Source organism: Zonotrichia leucophrys, chromosome 21, assembly GCF_028769735.1.
Source record: "Zonotrichia leucophrys gambelii isolate GWCS_2022_RI chromosome 21, RI_Zleu_2.0, whole genome shotgun sequence".
Lineage (NCBI taxonomy): Eukaryota > Metazoa > Chordata > Aves > Passeriformes > Passerellidae > Zonotrichia > Zonotrichia leucophrys.
In genome coordinates this window covers 85,863-102,857 of record NC_088190.1, presented here as the reverse complement: position 1 = coordinate 102,857, position 16,995 = coordinate 85,863, and the positions used below count along the sequence as shown (strand labels likewise).

The following is a 16,995-nucleotide window of genomic DNA, read 5'->3' as shown; positions in this document are numbered from 1 at the left end:
ATGAGCTCATCCAAGGTCCCCATTACCAGGTCCCAGTTCCCATGAGCAGGTCCTATCTCCCACCAGCCCATCCCTGTTTCCCAGAGCCCATCCTCGGTTCCCAGCAGCCCATCCCGGTCACCTGAGCCCATTTCCCGGTCCCCACCAGCCCATCCCGTTCGTTCCGTACCAGCCCACCCCGTTCCTCTCCAGCCCATCCCTGTTCCCCATTAGACCACCCCTTTCCCCACCAGCCCATCCTGGCTCCCGCGATCCCATTCCGTTCTTCTGCAGCCCACCCCTTTCCCCACCAGCCCGCCCCGCTCTCCTCCGGTCCCCGCCGTTCCGTTCCGTTCCGTGCCGTGCCGTGCCGGAAGCGGCCGTGCCGGCCGGGGGAAGGGGCGGCGCTGCGGGCGGTGCTGCCCTGCCCGGCCCGCTCCGTGCCGGGTCTGTGTTCCCGGGGCTGTGCCCGGGTCCCGGAGGGCCGGCCATGGCCGGTGCCCCTGCCCGGTACCTGGTGTTCTTTCAGTACTTTGGCACCAGGTACAGGTACGTGCCCCGCCCGGCCCCGGGGAGCCATGGAGACAGCGGGGCTGGGGACAGAGTCTGGGGACAGCTTGGGGATAGAGCTTGGAGTGAGCAGGGTTTGGGAGAGCAAGGTTTGGGGAGGGCTGGATGAGTACAATGGGAAGAGCAGAACTCGGGGGAGCAGAATTTGAGAGCAGAGTTTGGGCAGGCCAGAGTTTGGGGAGGAAGGAATGAGAGCAGAATTTGGGATGGCAGGATTTGGAGAGAGGACAGGGTTTGGGGGAGTGGAGTTTAGGGAGAGCAGAATATGGGATGGCAGAGTTTGGGTAGAGCAGAATTCGGAGAGTTTGATGAGGATTGGATGAGAACAGTGTCCCGGTGAGAGATTAACCCCTTCCTGAGCAGGTGAGAGCTGGACCGTGCTGTGCACAGAAAAAGGGATGGTTCAGGCAGCAAATGCATCAAACCAGCAAGGCAAAAAGACAGAAAGGGGCAGAGGAGAAGGAAAGTTTCTCTCAGGCTGGGGCAGCAGGACAGAGCAGGAAGTTCACCACAAACTGTCCTTGTGGCCTTTTAGCTAATTTATGACATTCACAAGCCCTGGCCTCCAACTGGCAACCAACTCCTGGCCCTAAATAGTTTAATCTCAAACTAACTTATCTGCCTTACTTTCCTGTCAGCCTCTGTCTCAAGGGCCAGTCCAGAGAGGAACATTTGAAGGGTTATTTTATTTCCAACATCCCTTCTGGAAAATAACCACTTTTAATTTTAATAATTTAGATTTTAATAAGTTTAATAACCAATAAGGCACTTTCCCTGCCCATTCCTCAGTGTTTGGTCCCTGCAAGTTCTGTGGGAAGATCCAAGAAGTCCTGAATTTTTTGGTGGGCTCTGTCAAGTCCCTAAATGTTGACATCAGTAAATCATACTTGTTTTGCTCTGCAGTGGGGTTATGGAGACCAAGAGTGATCAGGCCCTGGTTGGAGTCCAGAATTATTTGGAGGTAGGTCCTGTTGTCATAAAAATGAAGCTTTTAGGGTCACACAGGTGTAAATATTATTTTGAGATGGACGCTCAATAAAACTGGCAGAGTGCTAAACACTTCAAAGTTCAAAACCAAATCCCTAAAATGATGTCATGATGCAGATTCTGACCTTAAAAAGATGTGAACCCTTCAAAGAGACTTAAAATTGAGCCCAGAACTGCTCAATTAAGAGCTTTATCAGGTGCTGGCCCACCTGAGCTTTGTTAGGACTTGTGGCTTATCCTTAAAACTGCATCAGTTGTGTTGCATGTCCAGTTCCTTCATGGATTTAGCAGCTGGATGCTGTCTCCTCCCAGGGGAGGATGTTCCTGACAGAGGTTTGTTAACAAAGCACAGCAGGATGTCCATTGTTCTGTTCTGCTTCCTTTTTTTTTTTTTTTTTGGAGTTCTGTTATGCCAGGGAAAAAAAAAAATGATCCTGTTATCCCTGCGCTGCTCCCAGGGATTACCTTGGATCTGGGAATGGTTTGAGGACCCCAGGTTGCTCTTTGGGTTGGCAGAGAGTGTGAACAGGAATGAAAAAAAAACATTTTTACACCCAGGAGTAGAAAATGGGTCACCTGAGCGTGGTGGTGCAGTTGGGAATTTAAATTGTAAATTAATTACAAGCTGCTGTTGAGCTGCTGAGTCAGGAATCAAAAGGAAGGTGAATTATTTCTCTTGTCTTGGAAGCATCATGAAGTTCAAAAGGAAAGTTGTGCTGGCTTGGAAGATAAGAGGTTGTTGATTCGTGTTGATTCAGAGCACATTTTGTCACTCAGTTCCCATTTGTGGTCAGTCTGTCTGACCCAAATCCCAAACTGCAGCACTTTGGGATGCTCTGCTGGTGTGGAGGACAGAGCTGTCCAAGGGCAGGACATCCCCACGCTCTGTGGGGCTCAGAATTCCTGCTGCTGTCATTGTGGTGCCTTGAGAAGGCGGGACTGGAAAGAGTTACAGGATAAAGCAGGGATTTCAGAAAAGTTTCTCCTCAATGGATCCACCTTGGGCAGCACAAGAGCCCAGCCAGGGCTGCACCCAAGATGAACCAAAATTGTTCCAAAATGAACCCAGGATGAACCTAAATGGTCCTAAAAAACAGATGATCAGTCACAAAATTATAAGTTCTGCTCAGTTTGCATCTTGGAGTGAATAATTGTCCAATTCCAGCTTTAGCCCATGCAGTCCAGTCCCACCCTTGTTTTTCTCTCTCCAGCCCATGGTGTTTGTGCTCCTGGGCTGAGATTTGGATCATTTGTCCTTGGTGCCCAGCTGGAGCAGGAATTGTTTTGTCTCCCTGCTCTGTGCACAGAGCTCACCATCCCATGATGTGAACCCAGACTCACACACTAAAGCAGCACAGCATGTGAAAAATAGAAAAGCCAAAACCTGAGGCATCAGCACAGAATCTGGAGAATAGAAAAGCCAAACCTGAGGCATCAACTCGAAAGGAAAGTGTGAGGAATTATGGCTGGAATCAGAGTTCTCAGGGTGCATTCATGTAGCTTCCTGCCCCAAGCCTGTGGCAGAGAAAGTGGCTAAATTTTGTGCAGAGCCCAAAAAGGATTTTCTATCCCATTTATCTCATCCTCAGCCATGCAGGGCCCCAGGCTCTGGGCGTGGGTTGAGCCCAGCAGTTGTTCTGCATTATCCCAGTGGTGTCTGAGCAGGCAGATGGGTAGGGAGGGTGATTAGGGGAGAAAAGAAGAGGAGAAAAAGACAAACATGAGCTTATTTGGTGTTGCCTTTTCCTCAGTATCAGCACTTTGCAGGCCAGCTCAGTGCTTTCATGTGGTGCTATTGATGCTGGGCACTGCTGTGTCTATTGGAACCACATGGGAAGCCTTAAAGCAGCTTTAATAGAAAACTTCTGGGGCCTGCAGGAATTTCTCTTCCTTCCTCCTTTTCTCTGCAGCCTTGAACTTCACTGCTTTCCCCAAAGCCAGGAAGGCAAGTGAAGGGAAGGGCAAAATTAAAGCTCTAATGAGATCCTTATTGTGTTTGGAGGATGTTCAGCCATTTGTTTGCAAGCAAATAACCTGGGAGGTGCAGACTTGGTGTTCCAGCAGCTGTTTTGTGGAAATTGGGATGGGCTGGTTGGTTTTGTGTCAGTTTGGGCTAGGGCAGAACAGATCAGTGTCATTGCAAAGCTTTGTTGGTTCTTGGTGCTGCTCTGTGACAGAGCCCTGCGACTGCCCAGAGATAATGGAGCCTTGGTTTAGTCCAGAGATACCTGTGGGAGCTTTTCATCTCTCTTTGAGGGTGTGAGCTTTGCTGACAACATTTTATTTTTTGGAGACAAGTCTTGGAGCACTTGGAACCTCAATTTGGACCCAAAGCAAATTCCAGGCCTTGTTTTCTCTCAGGAGGAGGTTGGGACTCTCATTTGGCTCCCTCCCGTTATTCATGGAACTTTTCACATCCAAGACTTCATGCTCTGTCTCTTATAAGAGCTTTTAATCTCTTTTTGAGGGGTGTGAGCTTTGTTGACAGCATTTTATATTTTGGTCACAACTCTTGAAGCACCAATTTGAACCCAAAGCAAATTCCAGGCCTCGTTTCCTCTGACAGAGAGGTTGGAGCTCTGTGATTTGGTTCCCTCCAGTAATTCACAGAAATTTTCACTTCCAGGACTTCATGCTCTGTCTCTAGTAGGAGCTTTTCATCTGTCTTTGAGGGGGTGAGCTTTTCTGACAACATTTTATTTCTTGGAGACAAGTCTTGAAGCATTAGTTTAGACCCAAAGCAAATTTCAGGCCTTGTTTCCCCTCATGAGGACCTTGGAGCTCAGTCATTTGGCTGTCTCCAGTAATTCACGGAAATTTTCACACCCAGAACTTCATGCTCTGCCTCTTGTAGGAGTTTTTAATTTCTCTTTGAGGGGGATGAACTTTTATTTCTTAGAGAAAAGTGAACTTTTGTTTCTTGGAGCACTCGGAAGCCCAACTTGGGCTTGTTGGGCCCAAAGCAAACTCCAGGTCTTGTTTCCCATCATGGGGAGGTTGGAGCTCTGTGATTTTGATCCCTCCAGTTCTTTGTGGGAACTTTTCACATCCAGCACTTCATGTTCTGTCTCTTGTAGGAGCTTTTCATCCTTTGAAGGGGATAAACTTTTATTTCTTGGAGACAAGTCTTGGAGCACTCAGAAGCCCAACTTGGGCCCAAAGCAAATTCCAGGCCTCGTTTCCTCTGATGTTGGAGCTCTGTGATTTGGCTCCTTCCAGTAATTCATGGAAATTTTCACATCCAGGACTTCAGGCTCTGTCTCAATACTTAGAAATGCCTCTGCTGTAAAGGAAAATCTCACTTTTTGCTGTTGTTTGGGATCTGCAGAGTTCCCTTTCCTCGCAGACCTGCCTGAACCATCTCCCATTTCTCATTCTCTTGGGAATTTCTGCCCAAACTCATCCTCCCCTCCCAAAAGCCTGTTCTGGCCAGCAGCCTTGTGCTGAGGGCAGAAATTGTTCCTCGTGAAAGGAAAGGGGAGGAGGAGAGAGAGAAAGGAGAAACACCAGCTCCTTACTATGCAGCTCTAGTACAACCTCCTTCCCTACATCCTTTAAAAAAAGAGCAAGAATTTCAAGCAGACAAAGAGAACTGTCATCTTCAGCCTCTGTTTTGATAATAATCCCAGTGACGTGGCAGATTGCTTTGGAAACCTTCTCTTCTAACAAAATCCACATTCTCGGCGTGTCCTTCCTGGCATTCACTTCCATTTCATCCATCCAACTGCAAACGAGCTGGGTTTTTAATTAGTTTCAGCTGACATAGCACCCAGTGAGTCAGGGAGGCTGGCATGACTTACAACCAGCAGCTTGCATGTTATTAATTATTAGAACACTGTAATTAATAAATTGTGCAGCTCCCTGGCAGGGCTCTGCAGCCTCTGTGTCCAGAGGATAAAACCATGACCAGTCTAGAGGAAGAGAAATTAATTTTTCCAAAACATTCCCAATATTGGCCTGTAAAGGTCAATGGAAAATCTGGAGGATTTTTTTTTTTAAATTCAGATTTCAGGAAGGGAAGTGGATGAACTTTTGCTCCCCTGCCATGGCTGATGTTCATCAGCATGAAAGGAAAAATGAGCTGGGAGCAATAAAAGCAAGCTGGAATGTGGATCCATATCATTCTGGCAGCCAGCAGTGGAAATTCCGGCGTAATTCCAACTGTGGAAGGCCCAGTGAATGAAGCAGGACACAGCAGCTAAATGCAATTAATGCTTCCCCTGCATCCCTGGAGTGTCTGAGGGATAAACTTCCACCCTGGCTGCTCCAGGAATGTGGCTGGGTGAAAAAAATTGGAATAAATTCAGAAGGGTGAGATGTGAGAGGCTTCCAGCAGGTGCCAAAGCCAAGATTTCAGTGTTTATAGCACCTGCTAAATAAAAGAAAATAAAAAAAATTAAAAATATGGCTTAAAGGAGAGAGCAGAGAGCTGTGAACTGAGCACACACAGGACTCATTCCTTTATCTTCTTCCTTTTTCTCTTTAGCTGGGTGAAATCTTAATTCCTGCTTCAGTCCCACCCTGGGAACCCACAGAGGATCCCAGACAGGATTGGGATCTGGATGAGCAGCACCCAAACCTCAGATGAAAGACAGCAAGGGCAGGAAAAACTGGTCCCTATCCAGCAATTCCTGCCTGTAAATAATGCACTTTTTTTTGAAATTCAGGGTGGGACATAATAAGAGATTAAAAGAGGAGGAAACCATTAGTGCTCTGAGGACTTTGGATATTCAGACAGGAGATATTTGCAAAGGTGAAGGGGTCATTTTTCAGCTGCCTGCAAAGAGAAGTTGAGCAGTTCAGGAATTCTCTCTTCCAGGAGATTCTATCCCATCCAAAAGAAATGAAATAATAAATACTAATATTAATAAATGAAATATTAAATTAAATATTAAAATTGAAGCTGGAGGCAATAGTTGGTAGGATATTATCAGTGTGTTTTGTTGTGCTGGAGGAAAGATCCACAAAGCTTTGAGCTTCACAGACTGGGATTTATTTGGTGGTGCTGATGGTAAAACTCCTCCTTGGGATGCTCAGGAAGGTGGGAAAAATCTGATGGAGAAGAAAAATCTCATTTGTGGAAGGAAAACCCCCTGTCCTGCACCTTTTTGGATTTGCTAGCTGACCTGAGCAGCGGAAATAATCAGATTTACTTGAGACTTTGCTCCTCTTTTCCTCTCCAGTCTGGTTTTTAGTGGAGAAATTCAGAGTTATACTGATCCAGATGGAGCTGGATGCACTGAGGGATCCAAAGCAGTGCTGCACCCAAAAAAAAAAGGGATTTTTTCCATGTTCTCTCCTGTTGTCTCTCCCAGCTCTTGTTTCCACTGGCTGGTTTTTGTCTGCTGAGGAGGGGGAGAAAAGGGTGGAGAGAAGGACCTGGGAGGAGCCTCCAAAACCCAAACATCTCTGGAGGAACTTTGCTCTTAAAAATCAGGCCCTGCTCTCAGACAAATTGCTGAGGCACAAGCCAAGGTCTGCTGCAGGAAATTATTTCATTTCTGTCTGCTTCTCTCTGCTTGGGGGTGATAATACAGATCTTTTTTTTTTCGCTGTTAATTGTAACCACATGTGAACTGCAAATGGGAGGGAAAAATCAGTTTGGTTTTTTTTCCCAGGCCTCCCCCTGCAGCTTGGTTATGGGTTTTTTTTTCTGCCTCCCTGTGCATTTTCATGGAACATTTCTGAGAGCTCACAGCTCTGACTGCTCCTCCAGGAGTCTGGAAGGTATTTGTGAGTCAGCAATTCGAATTTTATTGACTCTTGTAGAAAATTAAAATCCAATAAAAACCTCTTGTTCAGTACTCGGGAGCAGGGATGGGAAGGAGAGGGAAATTTTGAGTCATGCCTTTGGTTTCCTGCCTTCTTTTGTGGTTTTTCACTCTTTGAGATGTTTCACTTCTTCCCTGCAGTAATTTTCACTGGATTTTGGGTCTGGGGTTTGGGTTGAAATGAGCTGAAATGGGTCATCCTCTGTTTTTTCCCCCTCACCCAACAACACAAAGCAGATAAAGAAATGAATATTTTTCACTTTATTTTGTGCTCTTAAGGAAGCTAACAGGACACAAAGCAGACAAAGAAATGAATATTTTCACTTTATTTTGTGCTCTTAAGGAAGCTAACAGGACACAAAGCAGACAAAGAAATGAATATTTTTCACTTTATTTTGTGCTCTTAAGGAAGCTAACATGACACAAAGCAGAGGATGGATAGTAGTTAAGTTTTACTAGTTTATTTTGACTTTATTTTATCCCTCTAAGGAAGCTCTCATGGCATTTTGGAACCTCTGTGTGAGGTGATTTCAGGGTAGAAGCTGAGAAATCACTGTTTTTAGGAGAAATTCCCTCAAAACCTCAATTCTTCATAACCCACAGTAACTCCAAACTCCTCTGGAAGGAGCACAAGGTGTGGTTAGCCAGGAGTGCTGATGCCTCAGGTTTTGGCTTTTCTATTTTTCACATTCTGTGCTGCTTTAGTGGGTGGCTCTGGGTTCACATCATGGGATGGTGAGCTCTGTGCACAGAGCAGGGACACAAAACAATTCCTGCTCCAGCTGGGCACCAAGGACAGATGATCCAAATCTCAGCCCAGGAGCACAAACACCGTGGGCTGGAGAGAGAAAAACAGGGGTGGGACTGCATGGGCTAAAGCTGGAATGGGACAATTCACTCCAAGATGCAAATAGAGCAGAACTTATAGTTTTGTGACTGATCGTCGATTTTTTGGGCCCATTTTGGTTCATCTTGGGTGCAGCCCTGGCTGGGCTCTTGTGCTGCCCAAGGTAGATCCATTGAGGACATCTTTTTCATAAATCCCTGCTTTATTCTTTAACTCTGTCCAGTCTCTGTCCTAGGTCAGCCTTCACAAGGCATCAGGAGGAGGACAGTTTTGCTAGATTATTGCTGAATTATTGTTGAATTTTTTCTGAATTATTGCTGATTTTTTTCTGTTTTTTTTTTTCTGAATTATTGCTGAATTTTTGCTAAATTATTGCTGAATTATTACCAAATCATTGCTGAATTTTTTCTTTTTGCTGAATTTTGTGCTGAATTATTACTGATTTTTTGTGAATTCTTGCTGCATTTTTGCTGTTTGCTTGCAGAAGGCAGCAGAGCAGCTGAAGCCCAGCGCTCCCATCAAGTTCCACATCTCCAGCCGCACGGACAGCGGCGTCCACGCCCTGGCCAACGCCGCCCACCTGGACATCCAGAGGGCCCCGGGCAGGGCACCCTTCACTGGCCCCCAGCTGCTGCACGGCCTCAACCACTTCCTCAAACCCGAGCCCATCCGGTGAGTCAGTCAAAAATCCCTTATTTTGCCTTATTTTACTGCAAGAGTCTCGGGATTTCTGCTGCTCACAGTGACCCCAAGGTGTTAAAAGTCTCTTTTCCCTGTCCAGTGCTCAAAGAAGGAGTCAGAACTCTTCATTTCTTATTCTTAAGGTTGTTTACTGTTTCTTATCTATAATATTTTTCTTATCTATAAAATTTTTTCTTACCTATAAAATTTTTTTCTTATCTATGAAATTGTTTCTTATCTATAAAATTGTTTCTTATCTATAAACTTTTTTCTCCTGTCCAGCTGAGGTGCACTCAGCAGGACAGACAGAAGCACTCTGCCTGCCCCTGGGTGGGGTGTCACAGACAGGTTTTATGAAAAATCCTTTCCTTAGGATTTTTTCTCCCGAAACAAAATGTAAATAATAATAATAATTATCTGCTGCTGTGAAATGCAACAGGTGCATCTTTGATTGGTCTCTTGTGGTTGTTTTTAATTAATGGCCAGTCACAGTCCAGCTGGCTCGGACTCTCTGGTCAGTCACAAGATTTTATCATCATTCCTTTCTATTCCTTGCAAGACTTCTGATGAAATCCTTTCTTCTATCCTTTTAGTATAGTTTTAATATAATATATATAATAAAATAATAAATCACCTTTCTGAAACATGGAGTCAGATCCTCCTCTCTTCTCTCATCCTGGGTCCCCTGCAAACACCACCACAATTGGTGACCTCAAGTGATGAAAAATTCAAACACTGGTGTTATCTTTTTATCCTAAAATCTACATGTACAATGTTTGCAATTATTTCTCAATACCTACACGTATGTTAGACAGTGAGCTTCTACTCTAAACCAATCCAAAAGTGCCCCCATCACAGCAGAAGATGGAGGCCAAGAACAAGAAGGAGAAAGGCTGAACATGCCCAGATCCCTCCATCTTGCCCCTTGAATTCCCATTCTAAAAACCCCAAAAATCTATTTTTCACCCTATGATAAATTCACTATCATTCTACTTAAACTTTCTTGACCTGCAATTCTTCATATAAAGGTTGGTGATTGTTTTTTTCCAGGGCTAAATCCAAGGCACAAGGGTCTGGGGCTCTGTGCCAAGGTCTCTGAGCCCCCTGGCCAGGGGCTTGAGTCCTCCAGGGCAGCCAGAGGAATTTCCTGGGTTCCAACATGTGCAGAGCAAAAAATTCCTTTATTTTGGCATGATTTTACTGCAAGAGCAGGAAAAACTGGTCCCTATCCAGCAATTCCTGCATGTAAATAATGCACTTTTTTTGAAGTTCAGGGTGGGGGATATGAAGAGATTAAAGGAGAGGAGGAAACTTTCAGTGCTCAAAGGACTTTGGATATTCAGATAAAATTTTAGATTTTTCTCTACTTACCTTAACCTGTCTCTGCTTTAAACTATAAATCCACATTTTCACTTGGAACACCTAAGTTTGGGAGATTTTTCCAAGGTCTAAAATCAAATCCTGGGTTTAATTCTGAGCTTTGGCTTCCAGGCTCAAAGTTCTGAGAGTTCTTTACATTTCAGATTCCAACACCATCCCCCATAAATTAGAATATTTCAGTCAGAGAATATATTCAGAATATTTGGAGCTGTTTTATGAGGGTTCTGCTGCCCTCAGAGTGGGACTGGCAGTGTAGGAGTCTCACACCTCCTGTTCCTGGTTTTGTAACCACACAATAAAAATTCTCTGAGTGACAAGGCAGAGCTGGGATTCCTCCCACCTCCTGCAAATTGGCTTTGAGGTGGAGAGAACAGGAGGATTTTTTTCTCTCATACATTTCCATTTCTAATTAAATGTCTTTGGGCTTCTTTTCCCTTTGATCTCAAAATTCAGGCCCTGTTGGAAACGCTAAAAAATGTAGAAAAGTTAAAATAAAAAAAAAGCCACAGTTCTTTATTTACCATAATTTTTTAAAATGGGATCTCAGCAAATGAGATTTAAAAATGGGATCTCTGAAATGCAAAGAAAGAAAATCTTTGGAATCTGAAATCTGAGAAAATCTTTGGAATCTGAAATGCAGCTGCTGGAGAAAATTCTGGACAAAACCAATTCCTGGCTGAAAGGAACAATTGCAACAGGAAAAGCTGCTTGCACTGAGGAATTCTGTGAGCAGAAATAAACTCCTGTGAAAGAACCTCCCTAAAAGGATGGTTATTTAATCAAAACCACACAAGTGCTAGCTCAAGGCAGGCTGGGTGCTTGTGGAGGCATGCAGACAGAGGGAAATAAATGTCATCATTTTATTCTGGTGTTTGGAGGAGGCTGGAGCTCCTCCTTCAAACCCTGGAGGATGGAATTTAAATTTCTCCTGGTGGTTTATGGCACTGGAGCAATTCCTGGGATTGTTTGTGCAAATCTTTGTGGCAGCACTTTATTTTTTCAGAGACAAATCTGGTTTTTGCAAATCTTTGTGGCAGCGTTTTATTTTTTGGAGACAAATCTCGAAGCACTCAGAACCCCAATTTGGGCCCAATGCAAATTCCAGGAACTCTCATTTCTCCCTCTGTGCTCTGAGCCAGGGCAGGGAGGGCTGAGAGCCAGAGGCCAAAAATCCCCAGAGCACCAACTTTCCTTAAAGTAAATAAAGACATTTGTGGTCCCAAATCTATCCTGGGTTTTTTGGCTGCCCTGGCTCCTTTCTCCTCACTGAATTCCAAAGGCAGAGAGGCAAAACAGCAGGAGAAAAATTCCCTTGTAAGGAGAGCTCTGCTCTCAAGCAGCACCTGTAAAGGTGGTGGCTCTGAGCAGGGTTTTTCCTGCAGGATTTTGGATTTTGCATTTTGGATTTTGGGAGAGTCACACCCAGTCCAGAGAACACTTTTGGGAGAGCTGCAGGAGCTCAGGGAAGCTCCATTTCCTTCCCTGGCAGGCAGAATTTGCTCTCTGTGCCCTCCTCTCTGCCCCCAGGCTCTGTGGGTGGCGATTTTGGGTTTGGAGAAACAGGGAATTTTCTCCTGCTGCCTTTGGAGGAAAACAGGGGAGCTCAGGTGCCCGGGAGCTCCTTTTTGGCTGTTTTGGGGTTGGTGGGAGATGGGTGGACACTCATGGGGAATGGCTTTTGGGGCTGAGAGGGTTCTGCTGGGTTCGCTCCCACCCCACCCCTCGCAGGTTGGGATTTTCCTGGATTTTCCTGGCTGCACAAAGTCCTGCAGGTCCTGAGGGAAGGGACCTCCTTGAAAGCATCTCCATCTGCTCTAGGAGCTGTTTGGGGGCAACAGAGGGGAGCTCTTTCCTCTCACTTGGGAATTTTGGTATCCCTGTCCCCCATGTCCTACAGCATCCTCAGTGCCCAGTGAGTGCCCAGCACCTTCCCGTGGGAAAGCTTTGGAATGTTGGTGTCCCTGTCAATGGAAAACCTTTGGAATTTGTGTCCCTGTCACCTGTCCCTTGTGCCCCACAGCATCCTCAGTGTCCAGCTCCTTCCAGTGCAAAGTCTTTGGAATTTCTGTGTCCCTGTCAATGGAAAACCTTTGGAATTTGTGTCCTTGTCAATGGAAAACCTTGGGAATTTCAGTGTCCCTGTCACCTTTCCCCTCTGTCCCACAGCATCCTCAGTGCCCAGCGGGTTTCCAGCACCTTCCATGCCCGTTTCTGTGCCCTCTCCAGGACCTACATCTACCGCCTGCTGCTGGGCTGTGCCCACCGCTCCCAAATCCCTGTCTTCGAGCAGGATCTGTGCTGGGCTCCCCCAGGAGGGTGAGTGCAGCTCCCTGGGGAGGCTCCTCTGCAAGGAAATTAGGGAATCAGGGCTGGGAGGGGAAAAAAATGGGATTTTTTTGCTCTGAACAAGTCCCTGACAGGAGGGGACGGCCCCAGGTTGGGCTCTGGGACAGGAGGAGAGGGAACGGTCTCAGGCTGGGGTTTAAGTTGGACATCAGGAGGGTTTAAGGGTTCCAGGAGAGCTGTAGGAGGAATTTCCCCTGTTAAAGAGTTGTTAGATGTGGGAATTGCTGCCGAGGGAGGTTTGGAGTGCCGATCCCAAAAAAAACCAAAAAAAGTTGAAATAGAATTTGGGCAGGGTTTTGGGTTGCTCATTTTGCTCAGACTGGAAACCAGTCAGGATCTGGAAGCCCAAACCCTTTTCTGGATATTGGAGCAGTCACAGAGGACAGGGAGATGGGTCAGAGGTCTGATTTCCTGCCTTAAAAGGAGTTTGGGGTTTGAGCCTGGTGTAATTTCTTGGGGTTTGAGGCTGGCTTAATTTATTGGGGTTTGAGCCTGGCATAATTTATTGGGGTTTGATCCTGGTGTAATTTATTAGTGTTTGAGCCTGGTGTAGTTCTCTGGGGTTTGAGCCTGGCATAACTCCATGGGCCCTGAGCCTGCTGTAGCTCCCTGGTGTTCCAGCCTGGCTCAATGCCAGGCTCTGAGCTCCAAGCCCGGCGCGGTGCCGGTGCCCTGAGCAGGCTCCGTGCGTCGCAGCCCCCTGGACGTCCCGGCCATGAGGGCAGCGGCGCAGCTCCTGCTGGGCACCCACGATTTCAGCACCTTCCGCTCCCCGCACCCCGAGGCCGCGGCGCAGAGCCCCGTCAGGACCCTGCAGCTGCTGCAGCTCCAGCCTGGCCACGGCCTCCTGGGCCAGCACCACCTGCACAGGTGAGAGCCCTGACACTCAGGGCTGTGGGGAAAATCCAGGGGGGACTGTGGGATTGGCAGGGAGCAGCTCCTGGGAGGGGTTCTTGTGTTAATTACACTCATTTTTGTGTTATTTACGCTCATTTTTGGTGTTATATACACTCATTTTGGTGGCTGAAAACCACCTCTGCCAAGGAATGGATTTGGGTTTTTCCTACCTGCACAGGTGACTGTCCAGGCAGTCAGATTTTTAGGGAAAAGCCAGATGGGACAGGCTGGAGTGTGGGAATATCAGGGAGCTGCTCCTGGGAGGGGTTCTTGTGTTATTTACACTCATTTTTTGGGTTATTTACACTCATTTTGGTGGCTAAAAACCACCTTGGGTAAGAAATTGGTTTGGATTTTTTAGTCTCTGCCTGCACAGGTGAGAGTCCAGGCAATCAGGTTTGTAGGGAAAATCTGGGGGGAACAGGCTGGAGTGTGGGATTGTCAGGGAGCAGCTCCTGGGAGGGGGTTTTGTGTCATTTCCACTCATTTTTTGGGTTATTTGCACTCATGGCTAAAATCCACCTCTGTCAAGGAGTTGAGTTTTATTTTCCTATCTGCACAGGTGAGAGCCCAATGTTAAAACCACCTGAAATTTGATTTAAGCGCTTTTTTTTGTTGTGTTTTGCTTTTTTTTTAGGGAACCAGAGTTCTGGGACGTTAAAAACCACCTGAAATTTGATTTAAATGCTATCTTTTGGGTTTTTTTAGGGGACTGGAGTTCTGGGAGGTGAAGGTGAAGAGCAAATCCTTCCTATACCGACAGGTACTGCCTGCAGCTGCTGCCAACCCAAATTTAAATTTATTAATGAACTTTAATTAATTCATCTAAAAATCGATTCTTTTAGCAATGTTCCATCTGTGTCGCACTCACAAGGACTTGGGCTCTTTATTTGATCCCAAAATCTCCTAAATTTGTGCCCAAAACCTTCACAAAATCAGATGGCAGGATGGAAAAAAATGTGTTTTTCACAATCTCGGCCCTTTTTAAAAATTCTTTTTAATTTTTTTCCATGCTCAGTGGATTTGAGCCTAGTAAAAGCTGTCTGGAATTTCACTTCCTGGCTTTTTTTGGGGAAAAAAAAATTTAAAAAGTGTTTTTTTGCTTTACAAACTGCAGAAATTCTCCCTCTGCCCTGAAGCTCCCCTGGATTTTTTGGAAATAATTCCAAAATAATAATAATAACAATTATTAATACATAGTTATATATTATAATTATCTTAATATTTTAGCATTTAATATGTTAATATTTTAACCATTTAGGAAGCTGAATGTGGATATTTTTAAATGTGGAGGCACCAAACCTACAGACATGGGTGCCAATAATCTGATTTTTAACCTGATAGGTGCCAATAATTTGATTTTTAATCTGATGGGTGCCAATAATCTGATTTTCAGTCTGATTTTTCCTGAATTGTGGAGGCAGCAAAGTCGTGGCATGCAATGACCTCTAGCGAGGGAGGATGAAATAATAGAGGGGAGGATTTGAGCTGCTTGGAGAGAAATTCTGGGCACTCTAAGGTCCCAAAATTTCCCTCTGGATAAAACCACCTTGGATTGTTGGATATTTTTGAAGTGCTGATCATGAACAGGTTGCTCAGGGGACTTTCGTTTATTTATTTTTTAATTAATGGGTCACAAACTCAGCCCAGGGATTTGTTCCAGCACTTCAGGGAGGGTTTGGGAGAGTTTGGAAAGGTCAAAAATGGAATTTTTGTTAAATCCAAATCAGGGATTGAGGTGGGGGTGGAAAATTGGGGAGGAGGGATTGGGGATGAAAAATTGGGGGTGGAGAATCTGGGATGAGGATTGGGGAGGGGGAATTGAAATGGAGAATTGGGGATGGAAAATTGGAAATTATTTGGGGATGGAGATTTGGAGGTGAGGGACAGAGAATTGGGGATGGGGAATTTAGAATGAGCAACTGGGGATGGAGAATTGAAATGAGAATGGGGGCTCGAGAATTGGAGGTGGATGAGCTCGTGGGACTGGCACTGAGCCAGGCTGGTTCTTGTCAGGTTGAACGCAGCACTGTCCCCTCTCTGCGGCAGGTGAGGAGGATGGTGGGAGCCCTGGTGGTCACCTGCAGGCTGAGAATGTCACCAAGAGGGGAAAAGCAGCTTCTCTTGCAGATGTTGGGGTGGCCGTGGCTGCCGGGGTGGGACAAAAGCGCTCCCTGGATGAGCCCGAGGGCGCAGCAGGGGCCGCCGGGCTGGGTTGGTGACTCCAGGCGGGGACCGGCACCGAGCCAGGCGGGGGCTGTCAGGCCGAACGCAGCGCTGTCCCCTCTCTGCCGCAGGTGAGGAGGATGGTGGGGGCCCTGGTGGCCGTGGGCCAGGGCAGGATGGCCCCGGGGCAGCTGCAGCAGCTGCTGGAGCTCAGGGACCCCCGGGCGCTGCCCCCGCACGCCACGGCCCCGCCCGAGGGGCTCTTCCTGCACAGCGTGGAGTACAGCCAGGCAGGTGGGCAGCGCTAACTCATCATCAATAACTCATTGTTAGAGTGGGAACTGTCTATAAGTATTGATACATATTAATAAATAATATACATAGTAATTATGATAGAATAATATCTTAATGTACCATGCTATATTGTGATGTATAATTATATAATTATTTATAATACTATATAATTAATATATAACCAATATATTCTTTATACTATATATTTTATATCTTGTAATAGATTAATATATATAATTCACCCTTAAATCACTATTTCCTTTTCCCCTAAATCAATGTTTTCTTTCCCCCTAAATCAGTATTTGTTTTTCCCTAAATCAATGTTTTTTCTGCTCTCTCCTGTCAGATTTGGCCCTTCCATGTACCCCAGCAGAAGAGGAGCTCTGTGGGCTCAGCTGAAAGGAATTTATAACATAAATTATAAATTAAATTAAACAATTATAAAAATTGTAACATCTGTATTGTCTCACCCTTCACATAAAAGTTTGTGAAACACCTCTCAGTTACCCCATTCCTAAATTGTAAAAATTCATATTCCAACACCTCTGCTTCCAGTGGGGAGGGCTGGGGGGATGAAACAGATCCCAGGTGCTTCCTGGAGCTTTTTTTTCTGATTATTTTTCTGGGTTTTTTTTTCATGTTTTTTTTTGTAATTTTTTTTTCTGGTTTTTTTTTCTGATTTCTTTCTGGTTTTTTTTTTTTTCCTGAAATTCATCCAGGTATTTGTCCTTAATTGGCCACCTCATTAATTATTATTAAAAACCGCAGGTTGGCTTCTGGCCTCTCCCTCTCTGTTTTGCTCAGATTTTTAAACCTTGCTGAAAAAATTCAGCTGCAACTTTTGTAAACTCTGGAAAATTCCAATTCCTGGCACTGCGAGAGCCTCAGCCCCTAAGAATCCTTTACCTTGAGCAGAAATTCTTTTTTTATCCCATTTTTTCCAGTGGGAAATCCTCCCAGCACTGGAGGGGAACTCCTTTTATCACAATCTTACTGAAAAATGTAAAAAAATTGGATTAGATGCTCCTTGCAGCAGAGCCTGAGGGAAGGAGGAGGAATTAAAGATGTTTTGCTGCT

At 45.6% G+C, this 16,995-nt stretch overlaps 1 protein-coding gene across 1 annotated transcript; it reads left to right on the top strand.

Annotated features, from left to right (window-relative positions):
* Nucleotides 1–385: 385 nt before the first annotated feature.
* Nucleotides 386–16,371, top strand: PUSL1 (pseudouridine synthase like 1). The gene is made up of 8 exons (XM_064730527.1): nucleotides 386–528; nucleotides 1,453–1,510; nucleotides 8,639–8,826; nucleotides 12,382–12,531; nucleotides 13,258–13,431; nucleotides 14,167–14,221; nucleotides 15,756–15,918; nucleotides 16,265–16,371. Exons 1-8 carry the CDS (start codon nucleotides 470–472, stop codon nucleotides 16,315–16,317), a joined length of 900 nt encoding a protein of 299 aa, XP_064586597.1. The 5' UTR covers nucleotides 386–469; the 3' UTR covers nucleotides 16,318–16,371.
* Nucleotides 16,372–16,995: the final 624 nt, after the last annotated feature.

Coding starts and splice junctions, on each gene's coding strand:
- PUSL1 (XM_064730527.1), top strand. CDS start 470: ATGGCCGGTGCCCCTGCCCGGTACCTGGTGTTCTTTCAGTACTTTGGC. Junction 1,511..8,638: donor GAGTCCAGAATTATTTGGAG/GTAGGTCCTGTT, acceptor GTTTGCTTGCAG/AAGGCAGCAGAGCAGCTGAA. Junction 15,919..16,264: donor CGTGGAGTACAGCCAGGCAG/GTGGGCAGCGCT, acceptor CTCTCCTGTCAG/ATTTGGCCCTTCCATGTACC.